At 38.6% G+C, this 25,499-nt stretch overlaps 1 protein-coding gene across 3 annotated transcripts in view; it reads left to right on the top strand.

Moving 5' to 3' along the window:
- LOC117428196 (protein ENTREP2-like) overlaps nt 1-25,499 on the top strand; it is an 81,589-nt gene that overhangs the window by 31,716 nt on the left and 24,374 nt on the right. For all 3 annotated transcript variants that reach the window (XM_058995245.1, XM_058995246.1, XM_058995244.1), the window contains exon 2: nt 2,934-2,990. In XM_058995245.1, the coding sequence (XP_058851228.1) occupies nt 2,934-2,990 (57 nt within the window). The remainder of the gene's footprint in view (nt 1-2,933; nt 2,991-25,499) is intronic.

Below are 25,499 nucleotides of genomic sequence, written 5' to 3'. Positions count from 1 at the left end.
CTGCTGCTGCCTGTGTTCTGTACTTTGAGCTCTTTTTCAAGCATACCTGTATAATTTCGACTCTTGACAGACGTCTCAGTGTAGTCCCAATGGCAGTGATACATCAGAGCTCCGAGTTGCTCACTCTGTGTTAATGGGTGTTTTTTTTCACATTCACTGCACCATGGTCAGGGCTGTGTGTGCCAGTAAAAGAGGAAATAATAAAGACAAAATACAGGAATAGTGTTTTTTTTTTTTTTTTTTTTTTTTTTAAATAATCCTTTTTATATAGGATTTATTTGCTAATGGATAATGAATATTCATTAGTGCTTTTCACCAGCAGGGGTCAGAATCCGTAAAGTCATAGGCTCAAACAACACTGCCCTTTATGAGGAAGATGGGAAGAGCAGATTCAATGAAATGTAGCTAAGCCTCAGCAACTGGTGTTGCTAAGCATGCCTGTCTGAAGCTAATCATAAACCAAGTGAGAAAAAGCAAATCCCATTGTAATAAAACCATGCTTTCCCTTGAGCCCCATTGAGTTCAGAATAATATACTTACTGGAAGTATAGTACTACAAAGTGTGAACGGTATGCTTTCCATATATTTGCCTTATTACTGCTCTGGGGCTTTGACTTGCACCGCATGTTGGCTCTGCAGTTTCATCACATTAGTTTCCCATCACGATATATCTCAAATCTGCATATCATGAATTCATGGTGTTGGGAAATTGGTGATTTTAATATGTATATTACAAAATTCAACTGAATATTTGGGTATTCTTTCCTTTTAACATAAGAAATGTAACATGTAGTGCTGCTGAAGTTAAAAGCTGTGTATCCCTGGATGCACACAAGCCTGGCTCTTTTGTATAGTGGTTTAAGACGCTTGCGTGCAGTGTGTGGTGTTGTCGGTTTGTGTCCAGCCTCAACCCTGTTTTATGTATAGTATGCAACGGATGTCTGGTAATATTTATTACTTCATAAAAGCAATTGTGATGTAGAATCTTAGTTCAAGGGTTGACATGCTTATTTTAAGGGTATACTACAGTTTGTTTATAAATTTACTTTTTTTTTTTATATATATATAAATTTAGTCGTTGCCAATTATTTTTTTATCATTTTCTCCCAATTTTGGAATGGCCAATTATTTTATTACGGTCGGCTCACCGCTACCACCCCTGCGCTGACTCGGGAGGGCGAAGATGAACACACGCTGTCCTCTGAAGCGTGTGCCGTCAGCCGACCGCTTTTTTGCACACTGCAGACTCACCATGCAGCCACCCAAGAGCTACAGCGTCGGAGGACAACGCAGCTCTCGGGCAGCTTACAGGCAAGCCCGCAGGCGCCCGGCCAGACTACAGGGGTCGCTGGTGCGCGGTGAGCCGAGAACACCCTGACCGACCTAACCCTCCCTCCCCCCGGGCGACGCTCGGCCAATTGTGCGCCGCCCCTTGGGAGCTCCCGTCCTCGATCGGCAAAGGAATAGCCTGGATTGGAACTCGCGGCTTGCAGGCTATAGAGCGCATCCTGCACTTACGTGGAGCGCCTTTACTGGATGTGCCACTCGGGAGCCCTATAAATTACTTTTTGATTCTTAAACGGAACACAAACATGGTATGAAGGCATTAGATGGAGTGTCTGTTCAAAAGTATTTGTCTCAGCACTACAAATGTATGATAAGTAAATGGACAGCGATTGTTCAGTAGTTCCTGTGCTTCCTTTTGTTTGTTACCTGGCATTTCTGTACATGCCCTTGGTATGTTAAAGACTGCTCAGTTGATTTTAACGATGATCCTGCTTAATCAGTAACACAGCTGTCAGGTACAAACGACTGTTACTCTCCTTAATTACTAAATAAGCATCCTGTTTTCTGTTACAACATTGATGGATCAATAATTTAAGCAAGCATACAGAAAGGACTCTGAAAAAACAAAACACAGTTGCCCACAGACTTGAAAAAATACTTTTGAAGTGTAAATACTGTGTTACACAACTGAATTAATCTAAATGCTGCAGAGATGGAGTATTTAAAATCAGCAGTCTATTTTGTGTTGCCTGCCCCGCCATACCAGAAAGCGGAGCCATCATCCAAAATTTTAATCATGTAGCTGCTGAGTGTGTGTTCAGGTGTCCCTCTTCCACAGCGCCGTCAGAACCTGATATATCAGAGACGCCGCCGTCCCTCTTCCAGCATGCAAAGCATGCATTCTCCAGCTCTATGTTTGTCAGCTCAAGCTCCTGTCAATGCCATTCCTGTTAGTTACACAATTACATGTGATTCCATACCTTCTGTGCGTGTCAATGTGACCTCAATTTAATGACTAGAGATAAATATCCAGGCAGCAGTCACGGCAAGATTGATATCAGACATGTTAATTTCATAATTAGTTTGTCTATATCCAACTCCCCCGAGTTTACAAAAGAAAATCATTTTTTCTGGCATCTGTCCTTTCTGTAATTTGTACTGCTAACCATTCCACTCAAACTTTCAGTAAATGGCTAATGTATGCTACTAGGAGAGAAGTCGTTCATTCATTACATGGAATGCATTATGCATTATGAAAGATATTTTCTTTTATACCACAAAAGTGGATCTATCCTTTTCGGGGCTTGTGATTTACTGGGACATCATCCTGTGGTGAATAAAAACCGTATGAACGGTCATTCCGTAGCTAAAATATATATTTTGAAAGGTTAGCTCATAATTCAAGCTTTTTTGATCAACCAGGAAGTATATATGAATGCATATTGTTTTAAAGGAGAAACACAAGCTCTGCTTTTTGGTAGTGTGCTCTGAAAAGGGGGTACAGTATGGCTATGGTCCCTCTCTTGCTCTTGCATGCTCATTATAAGACAGTAAAGATGCTGTGCTGTCTCTACACTCCTGATATCGTGTGCCATATCCTGTTGCATCCGTATAGTAAGCCTGGTGTTGTCTGCTTTTGTTTTCAGGTTCTGCTGTCTGGGCTGATCGGTGTGGTTTCTTGGAAGAGACCAATCTCACTGGTGGTAAGTGACAAAACCTTTACACTTCAACAGGATGTGAGAAACCTATGAATATGTACTGTCTTGTTATTTTAGTCCTGTGCAGTGGAACAGTGAAGCACTAGTGATCCAGATAATGATCCTGAACCAATGACTTCCTGAAATTGTACTTCTTACCTAAATTTGATCCCTTACACAAAATATGCATTTTACTATAAAGAACACAAATTGCTCAGCTATCAAGAAGATCTTGCCTAATGTAATATGTATCAGTAGGTATACAACATTTTAATGTCATAAGCATATGCATGCTTTTTATATGTCAAGTGCTTTATAACCTTGAAAGCATCTTCGTGGAACATAAATAAAGCGCAATATTATACATATTTTATTAATGGCAATTGATTACAGTATTAGGAAGATACTGTATATTCCAAATGTATTGACTCGTACAGTATCTGATGCAACAATTGGGTTAATGCAGGAAAGTGTGGTTTCAGAATTGATGTGGTGAATGCAGCAGGCGTTTTTAATCACTGCTGTTTATAGAAAATACATTAAAAGGTAATTATCTATTGACGTTCCTGTTGACAAGCCTGCTTCTGGAACAGGAAACTTCTCAAACATTACATCAAACGTTTGAAATACAATATGTTGGTACAATACTATACAATTGTAAGTCATAACTTTAGTGGTAGAATTTTAATTCTAAGAAACTGGGTGACATGAGAGGTACACACTTGGGTTAAGGGGTGTAACTCATTAATAGGAAGTGATATAGTAGCATTTATAGTTTTTTAAACTACTATTGCACTGATTCCTTCTTTGAAATAAATTGAAGGTATTTGCCTAAGGCACGATTGCATTACCAATTAATACGAGAAAGCTGTTGAAGTATAAATCTAATTAATCATGGACCACTGGGCAGTAATTATAAAATGTAAAATGTTCTGTATTGGACCATGACTTAAATACTGGCTGGTTTACAGGCATATAATCTACATCTATTTTTTTATTTTATTTTTTATGGAGTCATCCTCTCTTATACTTTTAGAATTGCAAGCTTGCAGAAAGACTTCAGGGAATTAGTGTGTGTGTTTTGTTTTTTTCTGTTTGGTTTTTACAGAGTGCATCCTTTGAAAGCACAGCTCCCTGCTCAAGACAAGTGGGCCTAGGGAAGCTTTCACTACAGCAGAGTTCAAACAAAATGTGACTAGAGATTACTGTAAAGCAAATCGAGGTCCTTCTGTAAGGCATACATACTGGAAGATTGCCAGAAAAATACAATTTGAGGTAGCAATAACAGCATTGCACATGATATGAAGAGCATATTAAACAAGTGTTGAGGGGGAAGAGGTTGTATTGCTCCTTGAGCAACATGAAGCCTCAGAGCAGCAGTGTGGCTACTGAGATACTCAATCATCACTTACTGTGAGGTGTTATTAGCAGGAGTTACAAAGACTCGGGTTTGGTAATTGCACACAGTTCTAGACGGTGGAACATTAATTCGATCTGCCTGGCACGTCCACGTAGCTTGTCAAATGTTGTAATCCTTGAAAGATGAAAGCACCCTAGCCCAGAAATTTAAGATGCTGATTTTTAAGATTCAGAAATCTAGCCCTTAATTTAGGAAACCACTAATATTGCTCTTGTAAAGCTGTGTTCTGTCTTTTCATTTGATCAGGTTTTTGTGTCTTCGGTTGTCCTTAACAAGGAAGACAGCAGTGGCATCTATGTGTCTTCCAATGTTCAATTGGTACGAACTACGCTGTGTTTTCCCCAGTCGCTACCTAGATACATCAGTCTTCACTGCTGTTTTCTAGTTTGAAGCTGTTGAACCAGCAGGATTAAATTATATATAGCTGCGACAATTCACACACACACATTATATATAAAATATGAAATGTTGGTATGAATGGATTTCACTTTGGCTCTGAGCTTTCATGCAGACAACCACAGCTTGTTGCTCTTTCTTGTTTTGTTTTGTACGTATATCGATGGTGGTGTGAATATTTGGGTGAACACTGTCCGAGGTGAAAGCAATCAGCCTACCTGGAGTCCAATCCCCAGCCCTTGGGCAGCATCTTATCCAAAGGGCGGCCATCCTAAGCCTGGGTTTTGTTACAATCATTTCTTAAATATATTCCTGTATATATTTTAAGTCTGCTATAGTTGTGGACTAAGGTATTTGTATGAATTATTGTAGGATGTTCATAATAAGTTCCTCAGTTCTGTCTTTTACCCCTGCATGCTCAGAAAGGCTGGTGATTTGCTAGGATTGTAAAAGTTCACATAGTACATTTTAGAGGCTAGTACTGGTATGAGATATTGTGTGCTGAGGAAGCTATAAAGCTCAGTGCATGTCAGTTGATAGACCTCAGCTTTGCAATGCAGCATTTAAGGTGAAAAGTGTTCAGCACGAAATGGGAAGATGTAAATTATCCTAAGTTAATAAGACTGATCTCATAAAATATTGAGTGAACTGTTAAGCTCTAATAGTTAAAATTTATCAAGTGAGCAGTTCCCTATAGTTACAAATGAAAACTGTTGAAAGCTCACTTGAGTAAATCAGACATTCATGTGCAGTGTCCATTACGGTCTTTTTTCTCTCCAGAACATTGCTGGTAAGCTACTAAAACCTAAATGCTACTTCACTTAATCTTTATAAAATCTGTCTTAAACCCATCGGGTTAAGCAGCCACTTATTTTGAACAAACTCAGTATTGTGCGTATCATTTTGTTGTGATACTAGCAGTACGGGTTACCTAAACTCAGTGGCTACTGTTTATCGTTAAGTGGCTGGTAATCTGTTGCGGACCTTGACTCCCTTACAATTGAGAATGTTGGCTTTATTCTTGGTTGATCATGAAAGCACTTGACTTCAGATAGGCTTTTGAAATACCCAGCATCAGCAGTAAGGTATTTTGTGTACAAGAGCAAGTACTTATCATGCAGAATCAGAGGTTTTTCTATGATAATCTGTGCCGGCTGCGAGATGTGTTTCATTGACATTCATAGTGTGCTTTTAAATTCTCTGTGGCATATAAGGCAATCAGGTGTATTTATCATGCAAAGACAGGGGTGTCCCTTATCTGGGGCAGCTGGCAACTGCAATGGCTGTAGATAATCTTTGATGCTGGTTTTGGTCTTTATAAAGGGGGAGCATTGCATGCCAGTCTCATGAATAGGTATTACCAAGGAACAGCATGGCAGCACAGCATGCATGATATTCTTCCATGTGTTTAGCTCGTCTCGGGCTGTATTACATTGCCCCATGTGTGTTGGTATTCAAACCTGGTGAAGGACGTAATGAATACCCCCTTTGGGTATGACTGGCAGATGGGCATGTCTGATCTCTCATGCCACAGGGTAAAATAAATACTTGTCACTCCTTTATCCAAATTGCAAGTGCTACTAGTACTATAGGTGCAAAGATTAAGTCTTACCTTGATGACATTTCTTCAATATGGGTCTTTTCTTCAGGAACAATCCCAAAGGCTTCCAGAATGGTTTTTTGCTGATTTACTTTCTTACCCCACAAGCTGTGATGCTGAACACAAAAAATTATTCATTTATCCCGGATTTCCTTTCATAGGGTATTGGGGGGGGGGGGGGCACAAAGAAAGAAAGAATACCTAGCATTCAATACCTAGTTCAGTGCCTTTACTATGAATTGTTTAATTTTACCTAGATATGGTCCTGCTATATAAACTAAAATCACTGAAGCAAACAATTACGTGCCTGTCCAGAACTGCAGTGCCAATCACCATAAGCACACTTCCACGTGATGTACAACTATGTACTGTAACTACTACAGTTCTGAAGGAAAATGCTAGTGGCTGTTGGCAGCTGAAGCAGCTGCTGAACTTGGCTCCGTTTTCAATAGTATTTGCAGAACTGGACGAGGTATTTTGCAACTTTCATCATGTAACTCCATTGTTGCTGTTCTGTCACTGCTAGGTGTCGCCCAGCATTCACATTCATACACAGTGTTTCAAAAGTCCTGGCCCATTGTGGGGTATACTGTGCCATGGCTTTATAAACCTCAATATACTCCAAAAAATGAACAGGCAAAGTTATAAGATTCATTATTAAATATGTATTTTATATTATTTGTTGTTCTGATTTAGTAGCCAAGTGATCTGCACATTTACAGACAGTGTTTAAAATGTACTGTGGATCCATGGCCCAGTTTTGCAGTGCTGTGGATTTGAAATGACTCAACTAGATTTTGCTTTTGCTCAATGGCACTGCCTTATATATGCATGTACAGTATGACCCCAAGGTGAAATGTTGTGTTTCTTCTAGCTCTCTAATGACACCAGAGCAATTAGTCAAGGGTTTTCTGTTTTTACTGCAGCTGCGACTGCCACTGGGGGCACCATTAATTCACTTTGACACGAATCGCTGCATGGAAAGGCGCTGATATACTCTCGTTTTGTAATTAGCAGAGTAAAGCGCTCATTTTGTCAACAACACTAGCTGGAAAACAGGCAGGCGGTTACTGATAACGGCCTATTTCTCTTTCCCTCTCCCTCATCCTCCTCCTCCTTCTAAAGAAAGAAAGTGTGCAGCTTCAGCACTGCTGGCGTTCTTTTGTTTGGCCAGTCGCTGTTTCTGTGATTATATGATTTCATGGAGCAGAGTCCTGCCACACGTACAACTTCGAATTGGAAACATAAGTTTTGCTCTTGAGTACAAAATGAAAATGTTGCATTTGATCCAGCTACTGTTCCTAAACCCTGACGAATTAGTTTGTAATAAGTTTGTATGACATATCCACAGTTGTTGCCTCTCTTAGACCTAAACGGAGCCTTTAACTAAAACATATGGACTGTATTTCATGACGTGACATTTGTCATTCCCAGTGGTGTTTATAGTCGCTAACCCAGGAAGTGAAGTCACAGACCTACTGTGGTGAAGCACACACACAACCTGCCTCCACACCTGAGGTGTACAGTATAGTCACACCTCTGGGAAAAGCTACTTCAAAGACTAAAACTACCAGAGGTTCATTTCGAATTGCATTACAGGCGGAAAAGTATGTAACCATGTTATCAGCTCAACCGTGATTCTTTTCTTTCTTTACAATTGTCGTAGTCTTCCAACAGCAATTTGCTTCCATCCTTGCATATGTTTCTAAAAGTGATTTGAATTCCAAGATAATCAAACCTACAGTAGGCTGGCTCACATGTAATTTAAAAATGTAATTTGTGAAATAAAATGAAGCAGCAGGAATGCACGTTGCATTGGAAAGTAGTCTAGCCGAGAAGGAGCCAGCACCACATGGTCCCCTTTAATGCAGCTTCAGCTTGTTACAGTGTAATTGAAATCGCACTGGGATCTGAGCTAAACATGTGCTGACTTTCAGATTTTGCATTACACAAAAGACAATCTTCTTAGTAAAGGTGTAGGACCTTACAGAGAAGTTCAAGACAATGGCATAGTGTTATTCACTATCTGGCCAAACAAATCAAGAATGTAATGTACAATTAGAAAATGCCTTCAGTGTGTTCAGTCATTTGAACCATAGACCACTATAAGCTCTTTGAGAGTTGGCCAGCTGGTAGAATACCAATAACAAAATCATTAGCAGGTCACGGCATTGCTGGCAATGGCAACACAATGGATGTGGAACACATATAGTCTGTTCTGTGAAATGTCAGTGCTCTGTATGATACTGATAATGTAAAGCGGTATTACAATGCATCACCACTGAATATTGGTTACCATTGTAATGTCATTGATATGTAAAAATGAGCAAGTACTGTGGTAACAGTCTAACAATGGGTGTAACCTGGTGGCCATATACAGACGTAGCTGCCTTTTTGTAGCACCATTATCCCTGAATGCAGAACCATTATTTGCCACTGCAGTACTTTTGCATATGATTCAGTAAGGGAGCCTTTGTTTTTCAGAACATTCTATAAACTGACCCTGATACTTCCTCTAACAATGCAGCTGTCTGTTGAATCTGTGTGGGCAGTGGCTGGCTCTAGATTTAAGGAATGGGGAAACATCATCTTGTGTCAGCATTAAAGCAAAATCAACAGCCTTGCTTTTTCCTTTTGTGCTCGCAGTGGAGCTGCAGTACAGAGGCTCCTTTAATTCAAAGACTGTGACGCATTTTGTAGTGCTGCGCCACTGTCGTAAAGCATAGAGCTAATGAGAAACGACCTGTGTCCAGGTTGCCAAGATTTCATGGATAAATACTTAGGGTGCTGTATCATCAGTTCTTAGTGATATTTTCTGTTTCTCAGATTGGAATATTATTGAATCAGAATTCGGAGCGCCTTCTCCTGTGCGTGCTGGTCTGCATCTTCATGAGTCATTTACCACAGTGACAGGGCATTCATTAGCCTCCTGTGCTGCTGGTGAATCACTTCACTGGAGACCCATGAGCAGCACACCCAGCTGGCTCTGTTCAAGGAGTTGCTCTTGTCAGACTCTTCTGCAGTGAAGCACAGGCCAGCAGTCTCAAGAGCAGGGTTTTTTTTATTATTATTTGAGGTTTCCATTTTAAAACCTATATTGCAAATGATTTAACCATAAGTGTAAAAATATCAGGATACAACAATGATTCATCACCACCCCCTTCCCTCTTTATTTACTGGCCTGTCAACACACTGATCGTGTGTGTATGCAGCATATAAATAGTATTATTACCTGACAGGCAGTGTATTGTGTTTAATATGATTCCATCAAGGGGATGTGATGACATTAAGACAAAACTAAGAGTGTGAGGGAGTACATGGTATCACATTGCATGTCGAAGAGAATCAATTTAATTAATTAATCAATTAATACATGTTGTGACTGCTTTACTAGGAAACAAATTAGGTGCATTTTTCTTTTTCTCCACATTGTAGCAACCACCTAGAAATACCCAGTACTGTGGTAGATTTAAACAGAACAAAAAAAAGAAATAAAAAAGGTGACTGCTGAATTCCTCATATTACTGCACTCATCAGGACAGACAGCCAACCTTGCAAGTACAGTATACTCTGGATATAGAGAGATTTGACACCAAAAAGTTACAAGTTAATTGGAATAATGTATTGACTTGATTTAGACTGTTAAGTGATGATAGATAGTGGAAGAGTTGGAAAGAAGTATGAAGTGAATGAATAAAAAAAAAAATGCCGCCTTTTAAAACAAAGCACTCAAATATAGTTCTCTCAAGCTACTGTGTCATACTGGTCTTACCAATACCACATCAAATAATGACTCTAGCTGTGTTGTTGTTGTATGTGACATAAGTGAGAAAGGCTCCCATTTAAGAAATGGCTCAATAAAAGCCAACCTGAATTGATTCACACCTTAAATTGTTTTAAGAAAAGTATGAATGCATTACTGAAACTAAATATATTTGGGTGTAGACACTTGTTTCTATATCACTACAGGCATTTGTTTGTGATTGTGAGTTATGACAATTTGGAATTGTAAATCTGTACTTACCAGCAGAGAGAGAGTTTGTGTGTGTGTGTGTGTGTGTGTGTGTGTGTGTGTGTGTGTGTGTGTGTGTGTGTGTGTGTGTGTGTGTGTGTGTGTGTGTGTGTGTGTGTGTGTGTGTGTGTGTGTGTGTGTGTGTGCGTGTCAAAGATTTAAACACCCTTCATCAACATTTGGAGTTATGCTTGCAATGTGCGCTAAGTGTAGTTTAAGCCTGGTCAGCTATAACTGCATCTAGATCTCCCTTCATCTTGCATAGGCACACTGATTTGGCAAACAGGCCAAGAGGAAAACAGCTGGATTAAAGTAATAATTAAAGTACATAAGCTAACTGTAAACAGAGTATAGGATTGAATTCCAGTAGGATCTTAAGGTAAAGGGATGCGTTTAAAAAAATCTTAGGTAAAAAAGAAGTAAGCAATACTTACCAGCAACTTGAAAATCCGGGAAAAGTTAAGACACCCTGTCTTGTGGTTAGACCAAGATGCATTGTTTAATACAGTATGTGAACAATAAATAAATAAATATATATAGATAGATAGATAGATAGATATAATATACATAAAACTTTGTTATCCTCGCCTCAAAAGCTGTGGTGCTACAGACCTCCTTGTACTGTGGGATCGATTTTGTCCTATGTGTATGGTCCATATGTTCTTCATAATTCACACCTTGCAGTGTCTGAAGGCATATGTAACTGCTCAATGTATATTGAAATAAACTCTTCCTTTTGATATTACACACAGATATATGTAACTATACTACCTAATGTTACATCTCTCACTCTCTTGCAATTGCAGGACATTATGTGCTGCCAGTTGAGTTGTTCACTGTTGGATTGGGATGGTAAGAGCTGGAGTCTGACTCTGTCCAATGATTACTGACTAAAGAACCCTGCTTGGAGCCAGACCCTTGGTAATCATGGATTTCTGTAACAACCCTTGATTGTGCAGTAGAGCTGTGTGAGTGCAGGGTCTTATATAGCTGTACTGATGCATGCAGACATGTGGGTTACAAGCATCTTTCTAATAAAGTACTTTGGTATTCTGGGACTCTTCCTGGTCCAATAACTCAAGGCTATAGCTACTGATTGACTGCAGTGTTGACACGTGTTGCAGCATCTTTTTTGCAGGTTAATAGAGTACTTAGGCCTTTGTGATGTTTGCTTGTTTTACTGAACAATGATAACCTTCCATTTGCTTCACAAGCACCGGCAACTCCATGAATGCTGCATAAATAAATGCTGTATTAAATCACCACATTACTCATCCAGTGTTTCAATGGACCCAGCCACTGTCCTCAGGGCACAGTCCTTTCTCTTGTTTTGTTTTAGTGGGAAAAAAGTGATCATCTGTACTCCAGGAGTGCAAACAGTTATTGTACAGGGTGTGGCAAAATGCATGCATTTTTTATATATATAATCTTTTCTCAGGATGTCAGGAGTAATTTGAGCACATTCATTGTTTTACATTTGCTTTCAGGTTGTCAGCAGTCCATGGGCGTTCGATGTATACAGTATACAATTGTCCCCAGAGAAACACAGTCCAGTGATTTAAGATCCGGAGACCTAGGTGGTCCTTCAAACAAACCTGGCCTACAAACTATCCAATGGCCAGGGTGTTCATTATCCAAGTAGCTCAGTGATTTCTCACTTGGGTGCGTGACTTTGATCCCACCTGGTGTATATGATGTTTTCCAAAACGGATAATGTATTTGCAGTAAATGGTTTGGGTACTCAGTTAAGAGACAGACATGCATGTATTCAAAATCACCGGGTGCATTGATAAGAGGATCCTGCCATACAGTCCTGTAGATTGTCTTAATACTGAAGATTGAAATAGCTCTTCCATTAGTATAGAAATTGTGCATGAAAAGAAACGTATGCTTTTCAAGCACCGTCTCTAATGGAACAGCTATTTCCTGTATGTCGGTTTAACTTTGGCTTCAAAGATATCAACTGAAAGTAAATTGTAGAAATTACCACTGTGCTGCTTGCATGGGTAAACATTCATGACCAGAGATCCTTTTTCAAGCAAGCCGCTTGTAATGAATTTGTCTTCCACATTCCAACAATGCTGTTGGCGGACTACCAAAAGTCTCGAAGACTATCAGCATTGCATTTGTGTGTGTGTTGAAAAGCAGTGTCGAGTTCAGCTGCATACAGACAACCCTGCCTATATGAACCACTCAAGGGACTGTCCTAAAGTGATATTTGTAGACAGGTCTTTATATCCAGGAGATGCATCATGGGGACTATATTGATGTAACATAAGGGAATCGTTACTATGAATCCAGGATGGAAAGAAATGCTGTATTCTCTCCAAGTCAGACCCAATGACAAAAAATGGACACAGAATTATTTGTGCATGAATTTAGTTTGGTTAAACAATGATCTAATTCTAATTCATCTGTTTTACACAGTGAAAAAGGATTCTTTTTAAAACGAGTGCTTGGTTTTTGTTTCTTAATATGCCTTGACATCTTTGTCTCTTGTACTGGTTCCATCTTTTAACCGGCTCCAGGTTTCACATTGCGTCTTTAATCAGGCTTGGAAGAGAAGCTTGTGTCATGAATAGGAAAACCATCAACTTGAGCGACACAAGAAATCAATGATGTTTGTTTTACCAGTAAAAACTTGTCAATACCTTCAGTCAACAGAACTTGGGTGTCTTGCAAATACAGCACTATTTTTCTGGGAGGACATGTCATGAATTCACAAACCAATCTTTTTTTCTCATTTTGTTACACGAGTGTGCCTTAAAATTGCAACACAAAGTAACATTTCTGTTTTTGTAAAGGCTAAGAATCACTGGAGCCATGACAGATATTGAATTTCTCTTTTCATTTTGTGAAACAGAGCACGAAGTTGTAAATCTAAAAACAATTAAAGAAATAAAACCCCTCCTTTGCTGCCCCCTCTCATTCCAGAAAGCTGTGACGAGCAGTGCCTGCCTATACTGTACATCTCAGTGATCTGCTCAAAGCAAGGTGCAGCCGAGCACAGTGCAGTAATGAAGACCTGTTTATAGTACCGCTAGGGTTAGGCTGTTTAAAACGTCTCTACACCGATGAGGCAGCATCCAGCCTGGTACGATCTATTGCTCTGGGAACTGTGCTGTTCAGTTTATTGTTTTGATATCAAAATCCTCACGATCTAATGCTTGGCACAGATTGGAAGACTTGATATAATTTAAGAAAACTGTACAAGTATAGCATTGGGGCTCAGTGGAGGTCTGAGGTTCACCACAAAGAGCAGAGCGCCTCTTGTGTGATTATAAGATGCTGCTGGTCAATACAACTGTAAATGGGATTTATAACCTGATTATAATTCTTTATTGATCTGGTCCATACATTCAGGTCATGTTCATGAGTTTACAGAGCAATTTCAAAGGAGCAGGAACAGTGCACCATTCTTACACAGAAATCAACTTATTAAAATGATGTTCAACATATTAAACTAATCATACATAAAACAATTCGCTATTAATCGTGGTGGTTCAAATGGGGCTACAATGCACAGGAAGACCATGTTTAAATGGTCAAGTCACAATTAAGTACCATAGTTGAAATATAATCCACTGTTCATTTCTAATAATTTATCATCTAAATATTGTATAGGTGGATATGCTACCTCTTGCAGTCAGTGGATTGGTCTAATTAGCATTTCTTCAAATGCATAAACCTGTCAGCTCTGGCAGATTCAAGGGGATTTCAAATCAAAGACATAAAAGCAAGTTGCAATTCAGAGATTGCTGTGCCTGTCCAAACCTCTGTCCTGTAAGTATGTATGACTGCATAGTGACTAAGAAAGAAAAGAAAGTACTTCAAATGTAGAAAAGCAGATAATCATTACTGAAGTGTAGCCTGACAAGGGCATTGATTGAAACCTGAGAATTATTGAAGACAGGATGCTATTAGATTTCATTGCTTTACAGGCATAGTTACATTGGAATAATGTATTGACTTGATTAGAACTTGTGTTTTAAAGATGTGTCAGTGTTTGCCATTTCCGTAAACATGTTTTTAATTAATGTAATGTGAGAAACCAAACCACATTTTTTATTTCCTGTGCCCAATAATAATTGTTCTGAATCTGATATTATAATAATTGTTCTGAATCTTATTTCTGAGAAGTCTCCCATGCTACTGAGCTCTCTCGATTTGTTTTAGGCTTTTCTAGAATGTCAGTTTGCAAGTGAAGAGTTTTGCAAAATCGTTGTTGCTTATTGGTCATAAAAATAAAGGCTACTACGACTGAATGATTGTGTATTCCTTTGTAGAGTACAATAAGTCTTTTCCTTGTGAGATTATTAAACAAGGGATTTACTGTTTTTATGGATTAAAGAGCAGAGCCAGCTGAGTAACGCTGTATTTTGCATGGCATTTTTTTTAATTGAAATGCAATACCCAATGTGATCTAAGCAAACACATTTCTTAGTATACTGTAAATTAGACATAAAATACAACATGATGCAATGTGTATATTTCATGCACAAGCATGTCAGTGAACATAGAAAAGGTATGTTAAGCTCACGGTTTGAACCTCTGTAGTGAGTTGTACTCTATAAAATATATGCACGCATTGGAAGTTCGATAGATTATGGGCATGGAGGCTGAAACCCTATCTAAATAAATTCACACTGTTTAGAGCCAGCAGTGTCACATGGCATAGACAATAGTGTGCATCCTACACAGGGATAGCAGCTCTGACTGGTGTACATTTCTTAACAGCAATTCGATTAAGAACATGAATGATGCAACTACCATAGAGGGACACTGACTAATAAGTTGTCACCATGGTCATTTGGTTGGAACATTTTCTCCCTGTTTGAACCTTATGTTCAACTTCTGCAAGAGCCACAAAAACAAGCGAAAAGCAGCAGCTTGCGGCAAGAAGGTAGCCAGCCCTGCGACATAAGTCATATCAGTGGAGCGCAGCTTTTCTTAGTCAAAACTGCACTAAAGACCGCCTGTCTATCTTTACAACTTGCACACCCATATTGAACCTGAACAGGGTTGGATAGAAGTCATGTGCACCTGCTATCTGCTGTCTATTTTCAACATTGTCACCAAAAAATACGTTGATGTCTGGGATTCATAGCAAATGAATCAGTATCGTGACTGTGAATATATGGTATGTTTAACAGTGTGTATTTTTTATTTGTTTGCTTTAATAAAGGAAATAACCTTCTGGCTTTCAAGGATACCCTTCTTCTTGATAGCAATCTCCTCACGCAGTCTCCTCACACAAGTGCTTGTTTCAGTACGTTTTGACCTCTGCAAACAGACAATATAAAACACTGCACTAAAATAAGACGCTGCAGTAAGTTAATTCAATATGCCGCTTTTATTATGTTGGGTTTGTATTCATTCCCATTGCAGGATGCCTGGAATGTTGCTTAGAGGACATTGCAATTTCTAGCTGCAGCAAAGTCAGACGACGACAGACCTAAACTGCACCTGGCTTCAGGAATCATTTATTGATTTTCCTACATTTCAGAAAATATTTTTGACAAATGTAGTGGTGCCCATAGGTACTGATACCCCTATTGATTTCAGGGCTGAATTTGATTAAATGTTTGAACATGGGGTCAGGAAAAAATGGTTAGGTTTCTTTGTCCATAGCAATCATGAATCCAGATTGATTTGAATGGCTTGAGATGAATGGGTGTCAGCACTTGTGACCGAGACTTTACTGAACTTATTTTAATTGATTTATATTTTAGACTATAATATATTGTGAACTGGCTGGCACCACACGGTTCTTGCCCCTTTAAAAATAGACCCAGGACTCCAGAAACTGGTTTTTACAGCGCTGACGCGCTATTTTTTTAATAAGCACAAAAACAAACACAAAAACAAAACACAAAATAAACTCCTAGCTCTATACGAGCACTAACTAAACACACGGGAACCTCACTATCGGGCAGGACGGCTAAGCCGTTTACCTGCCAAACGCAAAAACACACTCTTCTTCAAACTTGCACGACTGCTTGGAAGCAGAGCACCCCTTTCTGCCTCCTTCTCCTCAGCAGCCCTGAGCAAACTGACTGCCTCTCTTTTATACCCTGCACCTGGCTCTAATTTAATAATTACCACCAGGTGCAGGGGATAATTAACAATAAAACAATTAACAAATCAATCAAACAATAAAGCAAACTAACAAAAAAGGTGCATGCGCACATATCCTACACAGGGAGGATTTTAACCCCCCTCCCTGCTGTCTTACAATATATAGATGTATATAATATGGATATAGATATGGATGAAGGCTATATTTGCATTCTGAGCCATTCAGGGGAAAAAAGGCGTAATAGCACAATAGTGACGTCAAAATGTCATAATTCCTCTAGAGGAAAATATACTTGAACTTTGACCCATTCGACTCCTCCAAACCGCTTTCAATTCAAACACATAATGTCTCGTTTTCAATCACTCGACAACACCCACAGTAAAGAAATGTTCATTAATGGGCAACAAAATGAGAATACGTTCAGAGAAACTGAAGAGGAACGGGAAATTAAAGACATTCCTGTCAATGACTTTCAAAAATTCAAACACTCGACAACACCCACAATCTGTGTTTTTTAGGCACTTTTAACAAATCTGTCTCTCTTAAGATTTACAATCATCCTTCACCAACGGGAGCACCAACCAAGCAAGCAACACAAATCTTGTTGCAAACACATTTTCCTTAAATACATTATTTTTTGAAGTTCATTATCTATCCAGTTTAATTCACCGTTCCTGAATTATCAAAAATACAATTATATTTAAGATTCTTTAATATTGATTTAATGTACGTTATTATTATTCATTAAATTAACTTGCAATTTGATCCTTAACACCAGTTTATTGTCTTTTTTTTTAATTTCAGATACTAATGTCCGTGTATTATAAAAAATAATAGATGGGCTTCAGTGAGTTAAAGAATAATAATTCCATCTCGGGTTTCTGTGACAGTTTATAAAGTACTCCACCTAACAGTCTCGTAGTTTATGACGTCACATAAACCCTAGATGGAATTATTATTATTATTATTTATTTCTTAGCAGACGCCCTTATCCAGGGTGACTTACAATCGCAAGCAAATACAAATACATTCAAGTGTTACAATACAAGTCATACAATAAGAGCAAGAAATACAATAATTTTTTTTCAAGTGTGACAAACCACAATTCAATAATACAGCAGATAATAGTGAATGTTACATCGGGATATGATTAAATAGTGATAGTTACATCAGGATATGATTAAGTACAAAATACTACAGGTTAAACACTTGGCAGATTACAATATTCTGAAGTACAGGATTAAATGTAGTAAAATAGGGGGCCGATAAGAGCAAAATAAAGCATATTTAAATGAAGGGTGATAGTGTCCCAGGATACAACAGAGGAGTTCTACAGGTGCTGTTTGAAGAGGTGAGTCTTAAGGAGGCGCCGGAATGTGGTCAGGGACTGGGCAGTCCTGACATCTGTAGGAAGGTCGTTCCACCACTGCGGAGCAAGGGTGGAGAAGGAGCGGGCTCGGGAGGCAGGGGAGCGTAGCGGAGGTAGAGCCACTCTTCTAGTGCAGGCGGAGTGGAGAGGTCGAGTGGGGGTGTAGGGAGAGATGAGGGTCTGGAGGTAGCTGGGTGCAGTCTGGTCAAGGCATCTGTAGGTTAGTACAAGAGTCTTGAACTGGATGCGAGCGGTGATCGGGAGCCAGTGGAGTGAGCGGAGTAGTGGAGTTGCATGGGAGAAGCGAGACAGAGAGAACACCAGGCGGGCAGCGGAGTTCTGGATGAGCTGGAGCGGACGGGTGGCGGACGCAGGGAGGCCAGCCAGGAGGGAGTTGCAGTAGTCTAGGCGGGATTGCACCAAGGCCTGGACCAGGAGCTGGGTGGCGTAGTTGGTGAGGAGGGGTCGGATTCTTCGGATGTTGCTCAGGAAGAATCGGCAAGTGCGTGCCAGAGTGGAGATGTGCTGGGAATAAGAGAGGCAGGGGTCCAGGGTGACTCCAAGGTTCTTAGCGGAGGAAGAGGGAGAGAGTGTGGTAGATTCCAGAGGAACAGAGATAGAGAGATCAGAGGAGGGGGAGGAGGAGGGAAAGAAAAGGAGGTCAGATTTAGAGCCTTGGGAATTGTTTTCCTGTAACTTGGGAATTGTTTTCCTGTAACTCACTAAAGCCCATCTATTATTATTAATATATATATATATATATATATATATATATATATGTATATATATATATATATATATTCATTTAAAGTAGTGTCACTGAAAGTTAATGAGATGCCCTTATGCTCACCACTGTATATTTAAAATCTACTGAGAGGAAACTGGGTATCCATTCTATTCAATTTGTTTATGATTATTATTCTTTGACTTTCTGGGATAGAATTGTGTTGCACAATAGAAAATATTATTAAATGTATTTTTTTAAATATTTTTTATTCTGTTTATTTCACACTGTGTGTTTCAGAATGATCTGATCTTCTGAGAAAGGTCACCAGAAGTAATACTCTCAGCCTCCAGGGGACTTCAGTACCACTGCAATCAATTTATGTTCGTTGCCCCTTCAGGCGCAGGGGAAGAAGCTAATTACTTTTGAAGTAAATTCTGCAGCATTTATGTAACTTGCAGACAGTGGGGTCTTGGAGGACGGAAAACATCAGGGTTCCACTTTGAGATTCATGCTTCAAAACGTATGTGAGGGTTTTTCATCTGCTGAGCAAAGAGATTCTCGGCTTTAAGATGCATGCCTCATTTCATTTTTATTACTATATTCTTATACTATTATCTTTATTACAGTCCGCTTCTGCGGGCGCCCAAGGGCCTGCTTTCAATCCCATTTGCTACCGCGATCTGTCATCTGACATCACGAGGACTCATTGAGTAGAAAGAATGGGTGCAATCTCCGGGAAACCGGCGACCCTTGACGATGAAACACCACCTGACGTCATCTGAATGTTGAGGCCGTTTGCTGTATGTGAGCTTGCTACATCATGGATCTCTTTTAAAAAAAAAAAAAAAATAATAATAATAATAATAATAATTGTAGAGGTCTTAGTACAAGCTGTACAGTTGACTATCCCAACAGAATGAAGGCTGTAGTAGATTAGATACAGTATGAATCGACTTTGTCGTCGACAGGGCTCCCTCATGTATTTTATAATATGTATCCGAGAGTGCAAGTGCTGGTGGAATGGCATTATTTGGCAAGCCTTGCTGTAGCTGTAGTGCCTTATAACCGGCACCACAGTATAAAGAAGACCTTTATAACGAGGGAGCACTGTACTGTCATTTATAATGTACATTTAGGGTGTTATGTCAAACTATACTAGAACAAAAAAACCATACAGGTAGTACTGTAATGTTCTGTTACAACCTTGAACGATGCTTGCATAGGTAATGTGACTATTGTGGCCAAAACTCATTACAGCTACAGTGGGTATCTGCTGAGCTCAATTGTTTTAACGGATAGAGGTCATGACCCTGATATTTTATAAAGTTTAGGAGAACAGGTTAATCATACTGCAACTTCATATGGGTCAATCTAATGAGTCCTGAGGGAGGCTGAGTGAATTTGCTTGAGTCCTGAGCCGAGGATTAACGACTTATTGAAAAAAAATATTGAAATGTACTCAATGCAGGAATGCAGGAATTGTGTTTAATGGTACTAAAGGACTGATACATTTGCTGCTTTTAATCTGTTTTATTTATTTCACGCTATTTATTTAAAACATGCACAGGCTGGAAAACATTGGTAAGATAAATCGATAGATAGAGGAACAATGTTGATGTTGATACCTTTGGTATTCAATATGGATTAATACTCCCCACTTTGACGTTTATGAGAGGACGTAGTCCCACAATTGGAGATGTAACAACACACTACAGTCTCGATTTGATAACGTATCACAATACCAAACTGTATTTATTGACAACAAATGTGATGGTCCTGATGAGACTACTTTCTCTGGTGTGCAATAAGATAAAACGATGGACTATTTGTTAAAAGGCTAAATTTGACACAGGGTAGAACACATTATAATAAATCATGTGTCACGATTCATCTATATACAATTGTTTAACCCCTAAAGATTAGTGTCAACGGTGTTTTGAACAGAGGACTTCAGACACGTGGGCCATTGAGTAAACCTTTAAATGTCTTCAAGTTTCATCTTCCACTGATGCTCCTAATGGCAACACAGTTACTACAGATATTGTTTCATCTGGGGTTAGCTGTACATTTTTCTTTGAAGTACAGTATTATCTAGACTTACTGTCACTAAAAGTAAAAGCAAACCCTTTTATCTCTCAGCTTCTCACTGTTCGTGTGAGACCAGCCTTGGATACTGCACACCAAAGAAGTCAATATTGTGTTTGAGTGCTTAAAACATAACTAAAAGGAAAGCTGATGATAATAACAAGATGAACCCCAGAAGAAAAGCTTTCATTTGGCAAGTCCTCCCATATGGGAATGTGAGAGAGGTCTTTAATGACACTGTCTGCAGTGCTCATGTCTCAGTGAATGTTTGCCACATGATGTGAACAAGTTTGCTGAATGCACGAAGCACACAGGCACCAATATGCTGCACAGCTGTTATATACAGTATAAAGAAGATCCAATTTGAAGGTATTGATGTTTTAGAGACATAACAATTGTGATTGTTCAACTGCTTTCATTTGAAGCTAATTTAATTGCCAAACAGTTATTTACATTTAAGTGATTAGTTGCCACTGTGAGAAGCTCCTTTTAACAGAATACCGCTAGTTGTAATTTTGATCAATAATGTGCTGGAATTGATTAAAAGGGACTGGGAGGTGGAATTGGAATTGGGACTCCATTTTAAAAAGGTATTGGAAACAGGAATTGACCCCAGTCCTGGATAGCAGTAGCATGCACATGATCTGACATTCTCACTGTAACCCTGATGAAAATCTGAACTTGATTTATACAGAAAAAGGCAGTCATTTATTTATTTTTTGGTATGTTTTAATAAGCTGTAATGTCATACTATACTCTGTGTTTTTTCACCCAATCAGAGGATACAGAGGATTACTTTATTATGCAGCCACAGTATAAGAGTGCATAACCTCAACCTTGAAGTTATACTGCTAGACATGTAATTAAAGCAATGCCGTTACACCTGCATTCCCAAAGGAGCGATACATCACAATTGAATTGAATGTTATACTGTAGATGCACCACAGTTAAGGTCAAACATGGCACATTTTGGTTTTGTTCCAGTACTGCTGGCAAGCCATTGAGTTAGTACCAATAATGCCAGTGCTTAGATTGTGTAACTCCATTCAAAGAGGCTGAGTGTTATGGGAGTCGGGGACGTAGTTTCAGGTAAACCTTGTTATCTTACATTTCTGTTAAAAGGATTACAAAGCAACTGGCATTCAGTTAACATGCATTGAACAGCCGGAGATGGGGTGCTTCACTGTTCTGAATTATAAGCTGGTAGAAATCACGTTGTTAAGGGCTTGTTTAAGTGGTGTCAGTACAGCAAGCTAAAGTTTAATGAAATGAAACACTTACTGAATCCCATTAATACGGGGTGGGGGGGGGGGGGGGATGTTTGAAGCATTGCTTGTGTTAATAGTTTAGCATTTTGAGGGCTGTGTGTTCTGGAGAATCATTGGTTTGCTTCGGTACAAGGTCCTTATCTAATGGTGATGTCCTTCTCAGTTCCTTTACATAAGGATGCTCAGCGTGTTCAAGTACAGTGTACAATATAACATTCTGGGTTTTTTTTTATTCAACAGGCCTTTTCAGAGGATAGTAATATCATTTTAACAACTTTATCATAGCTCAAATGCACAGTTAATTGATTTGAGCATAATTCTTTCCTTTGAGACGTCTGTCAAAGCAAGTAAAGACTGCAACGAGTAAACAAACAATATCAATTGAATTTTTTATTAAAAAAAGAAAGAAAAGAGCGAATAAAAAAACAGACTATTTGTTATAACTGATTATAACTAGGCTTGCTACTATTCGATTTTAATTTTTTTTGCCAAATCGATGATTAATATCGACGTTTATTTTAGAAAGAATTTACAGGGTTTTTTTTTCTATCCTTATTTTTCAATTCAAGCAGAGTGGGTGAAATCAACCTTTTATGCTTTAAAAAAAAGAAAAAGACTTTTTATGCCATTGAAAAACGTCTCATTTAGCGAAACCCCGTTATCATATAAAACCGTGGTTACCAACATTCTAATTGAAATAACGTTTGGTCACAGCTGAGCTATACATTTTATAAATTGTCTCAAATAAACCGTAGTAAACGCAGCATATAAAAGTGTATTACACAGACCTTTATAGCATAAATTTACGAGTAAAAATAATATGCACAGAACAAAACATTAGATAGTTGAACAGAAAATAAAAAATAGAGAGTGGTTTTACCAACGTTTTATTGTATGTAAATTTATTTCAGACTCATATTTTGTGGGAATTTGACGTTTAACAGGCTTTACCAATTTAATATCGAAGTAGCAAGACTAATTATAACCAATAGCAAAAAAAAAAATGACAAAAGTGTCTAATAGTCTTGTTATTTCATCATATTCTATAATTGTTAGTAGTATGATTTAATACCATGTTTATAGATTGATTATAATCAGGGATAGCGGATACCTGAACTAAAGTGTTACTCAGAAACTTCTCTAAGTGAAAGCCACCCAGCCTGTTGTAGACTGCTTTATAGAGCTTTAGAAAGTCTTGACCTGCAATACAATGCGACACTTTGAAAAGATTCCAGGATGGGTTTCACTGCCGTCCCATCAAGTCTGTACTATAGGAAAAATTATTGGATCATTCTTGATTTCTTCCTTTTCTTGTTGGCAAGTACCAGTTTACCAGCGAATGTGAAACGGCATGTTTTGAGGGTTTACTGGGTTCATTCACGCCTGGCTTTGTTCTGAATGAGCTTTGAGGCTGCAGCAGAAATTGAGAGTGACACGTTACTCATGAAATGCTAATGATCCGTCAGCACAATAATTAGCATGTTGGTTTTGACAGAGCTGAGCAGTGCTCTTCTGCGACAGGTGTCCTGTTGGCGATTTTACAATTGACAAATGCACCTCTTCAGTTTTAATGTGATAAGAAAGGAAATTAGCATTTCAGTGAAAATATGCATCTGTTGTTTTTTCAGCACTGTGGAAGTAATTTGTTGGTGAAATGTTTTCTAGTTTTTAATTTTTTTTATATAGAAATATTTTTATTACATTTTTAAATAACATACATGCAATCTTATAATACAAACATATTCTCAAATATATAGCTTTTGAAATGTATAAATCTAAACCCACACCCATACTTTCAGTGATAATTATTACATAGTAGTAGTAAGCTGACAGTAATATATAGCATATATCTAGTTTTCTAATTCTTTTTTTGCCCCCAAGGTTGTATGCTTTAGCTCCTTTTTTTTGGTGCTGTATCTTTTAAGCGTTATGTTTATTGTTTAGGTGTAGAAATCTGGTGTTTCTTTTAGGCTTTGTAGTATAGCTTGCTGTCTTTGTCTGGATACATGGTTGCTTTGCAGCAGTAGCTATTGCTGAGGTGTTTCAGTATGTACTACGGCAATGCAGAACAAGTGCTGTACACGTGTCAACTGAGTACTCATGCTGACCTCTTGGCATTTATTTTTTTATATAAATAATGCTATTAGCTGTACAGAGTGTGTATTTGCCTGTAGTCTGCACTATATGTATGATGCTAGAACAACAATGCTAATAATTGCCTTATTTATTTTAATGCTGTTCACCCAGACAATCACTGCAAGGCATGCATCTTTCCACACTGTGGGTGATTTCAGTTATGTATTGTAAAGAGCCACTGTTCTTTCAGAGGAAAAAAATAGATAATGCAAAAAAAAAAAAAAGAATTGTTCTTGGAATGTACCTTTTTTTTCACCCATTGTCCTGAATATTTTTTTGTTGTGCTGAAGAATACATGATAACAGGACTTTTATTTAAAAACATATATTTATACGTTGCCTCAGACTGGGACCTAGGAGTCCAGTGAGGTTTTAATGTGATTTCCGACAGCATTTATTAACATACAAGATAATGCAGAACCTTTCGGGTTCATACAATACTGTATTTTCTTTTATTTCAGTAAAACTCAAGATTATTTTTCAGGTTTGACTCTCCCCTAGAATAAGCCTACATGGACATACATTCAAATGTTGACAATTTCATCATCAATTCAATTCTAGCTTACCTCTGGACAGAGCTAAGGAAGGGGAAGGTTTTCTCATTTCAGGCATTCTTCTCATGTACTGACGTAAACATGTTGGTGTGATATTATAATTGATTACAGACATATTGCTGAACCCCAGTAAATAAAGCAACTATTGTTAAACCCGATATCTTCTCACTGTCTTGGCTACACTGGGAAAGTGAAATGGCAAGCCAAGCAATGCTTTAAGTACAATGTTAAATAGACTAAATTTGCAACTAAAAGCTTCATGCCCTAGACTAATACCTGCCATGGTCTGCCCCTCTCTATAATGCAAATGATGCAGTTCCTGTAATTAATGACTTGCTGTTTAACAGTGATATCGGATGCCACGTGGTAACTACGATTCTTGTGTATGATGCCAATATACTAAATTGCCAGTTGCTGTAAGGACCCAGCTATTATTAAAATTGCGTCTTCAGGCTCAGTGTTTCAATAAAACTTAAGTCTTTTAAATTAAAAAACAAACAAACTGTATTTGCCCAAATATAAACCCTTAGGATTCACTTACTCTAGAAGTAAGAACATGCTAATAACTACGCATTCTGAACTAATTTCCACACCTCCCAGACTCCGATACATACAGTACAATACACGGTTCTACTGCATGCCCAGACACACGCCAGCACAGAATCATGTGCAGCCAGGGGTACACAGAGACACCAGTAAACAAACCCACATGTTCTCGCATAGCCAATACAGCACCTGTAATTTAGGACCTACGCATGTTATAGGAAATTGCCAGGCAAAACAAATTATTTTCCCAAGAGGCACTAACAATAGAAACGCCAACCGTTTCAAAGGATAATTGTTAATGAAGCAATGCCACAGTGAAAACAA

Source organism: Acipenser ruthenus, chromosome 21 (assembly GCF_902713425.1).
Source record: "Acipenser ruthenus chromosome 21, fAciRut3.2 maternal haplotype, whole genome shotgun sequence".
NCBI classification, from domain to species: Eukaryota; Metazoa; Chordata; class Actinopteri; order Acipenseriformes; family Acipenseridae; genus Acipenser; species Acipenser ruthenus.
This window is presented reverse-complemented; position numbering and strand designations above follow the sequence as displayed.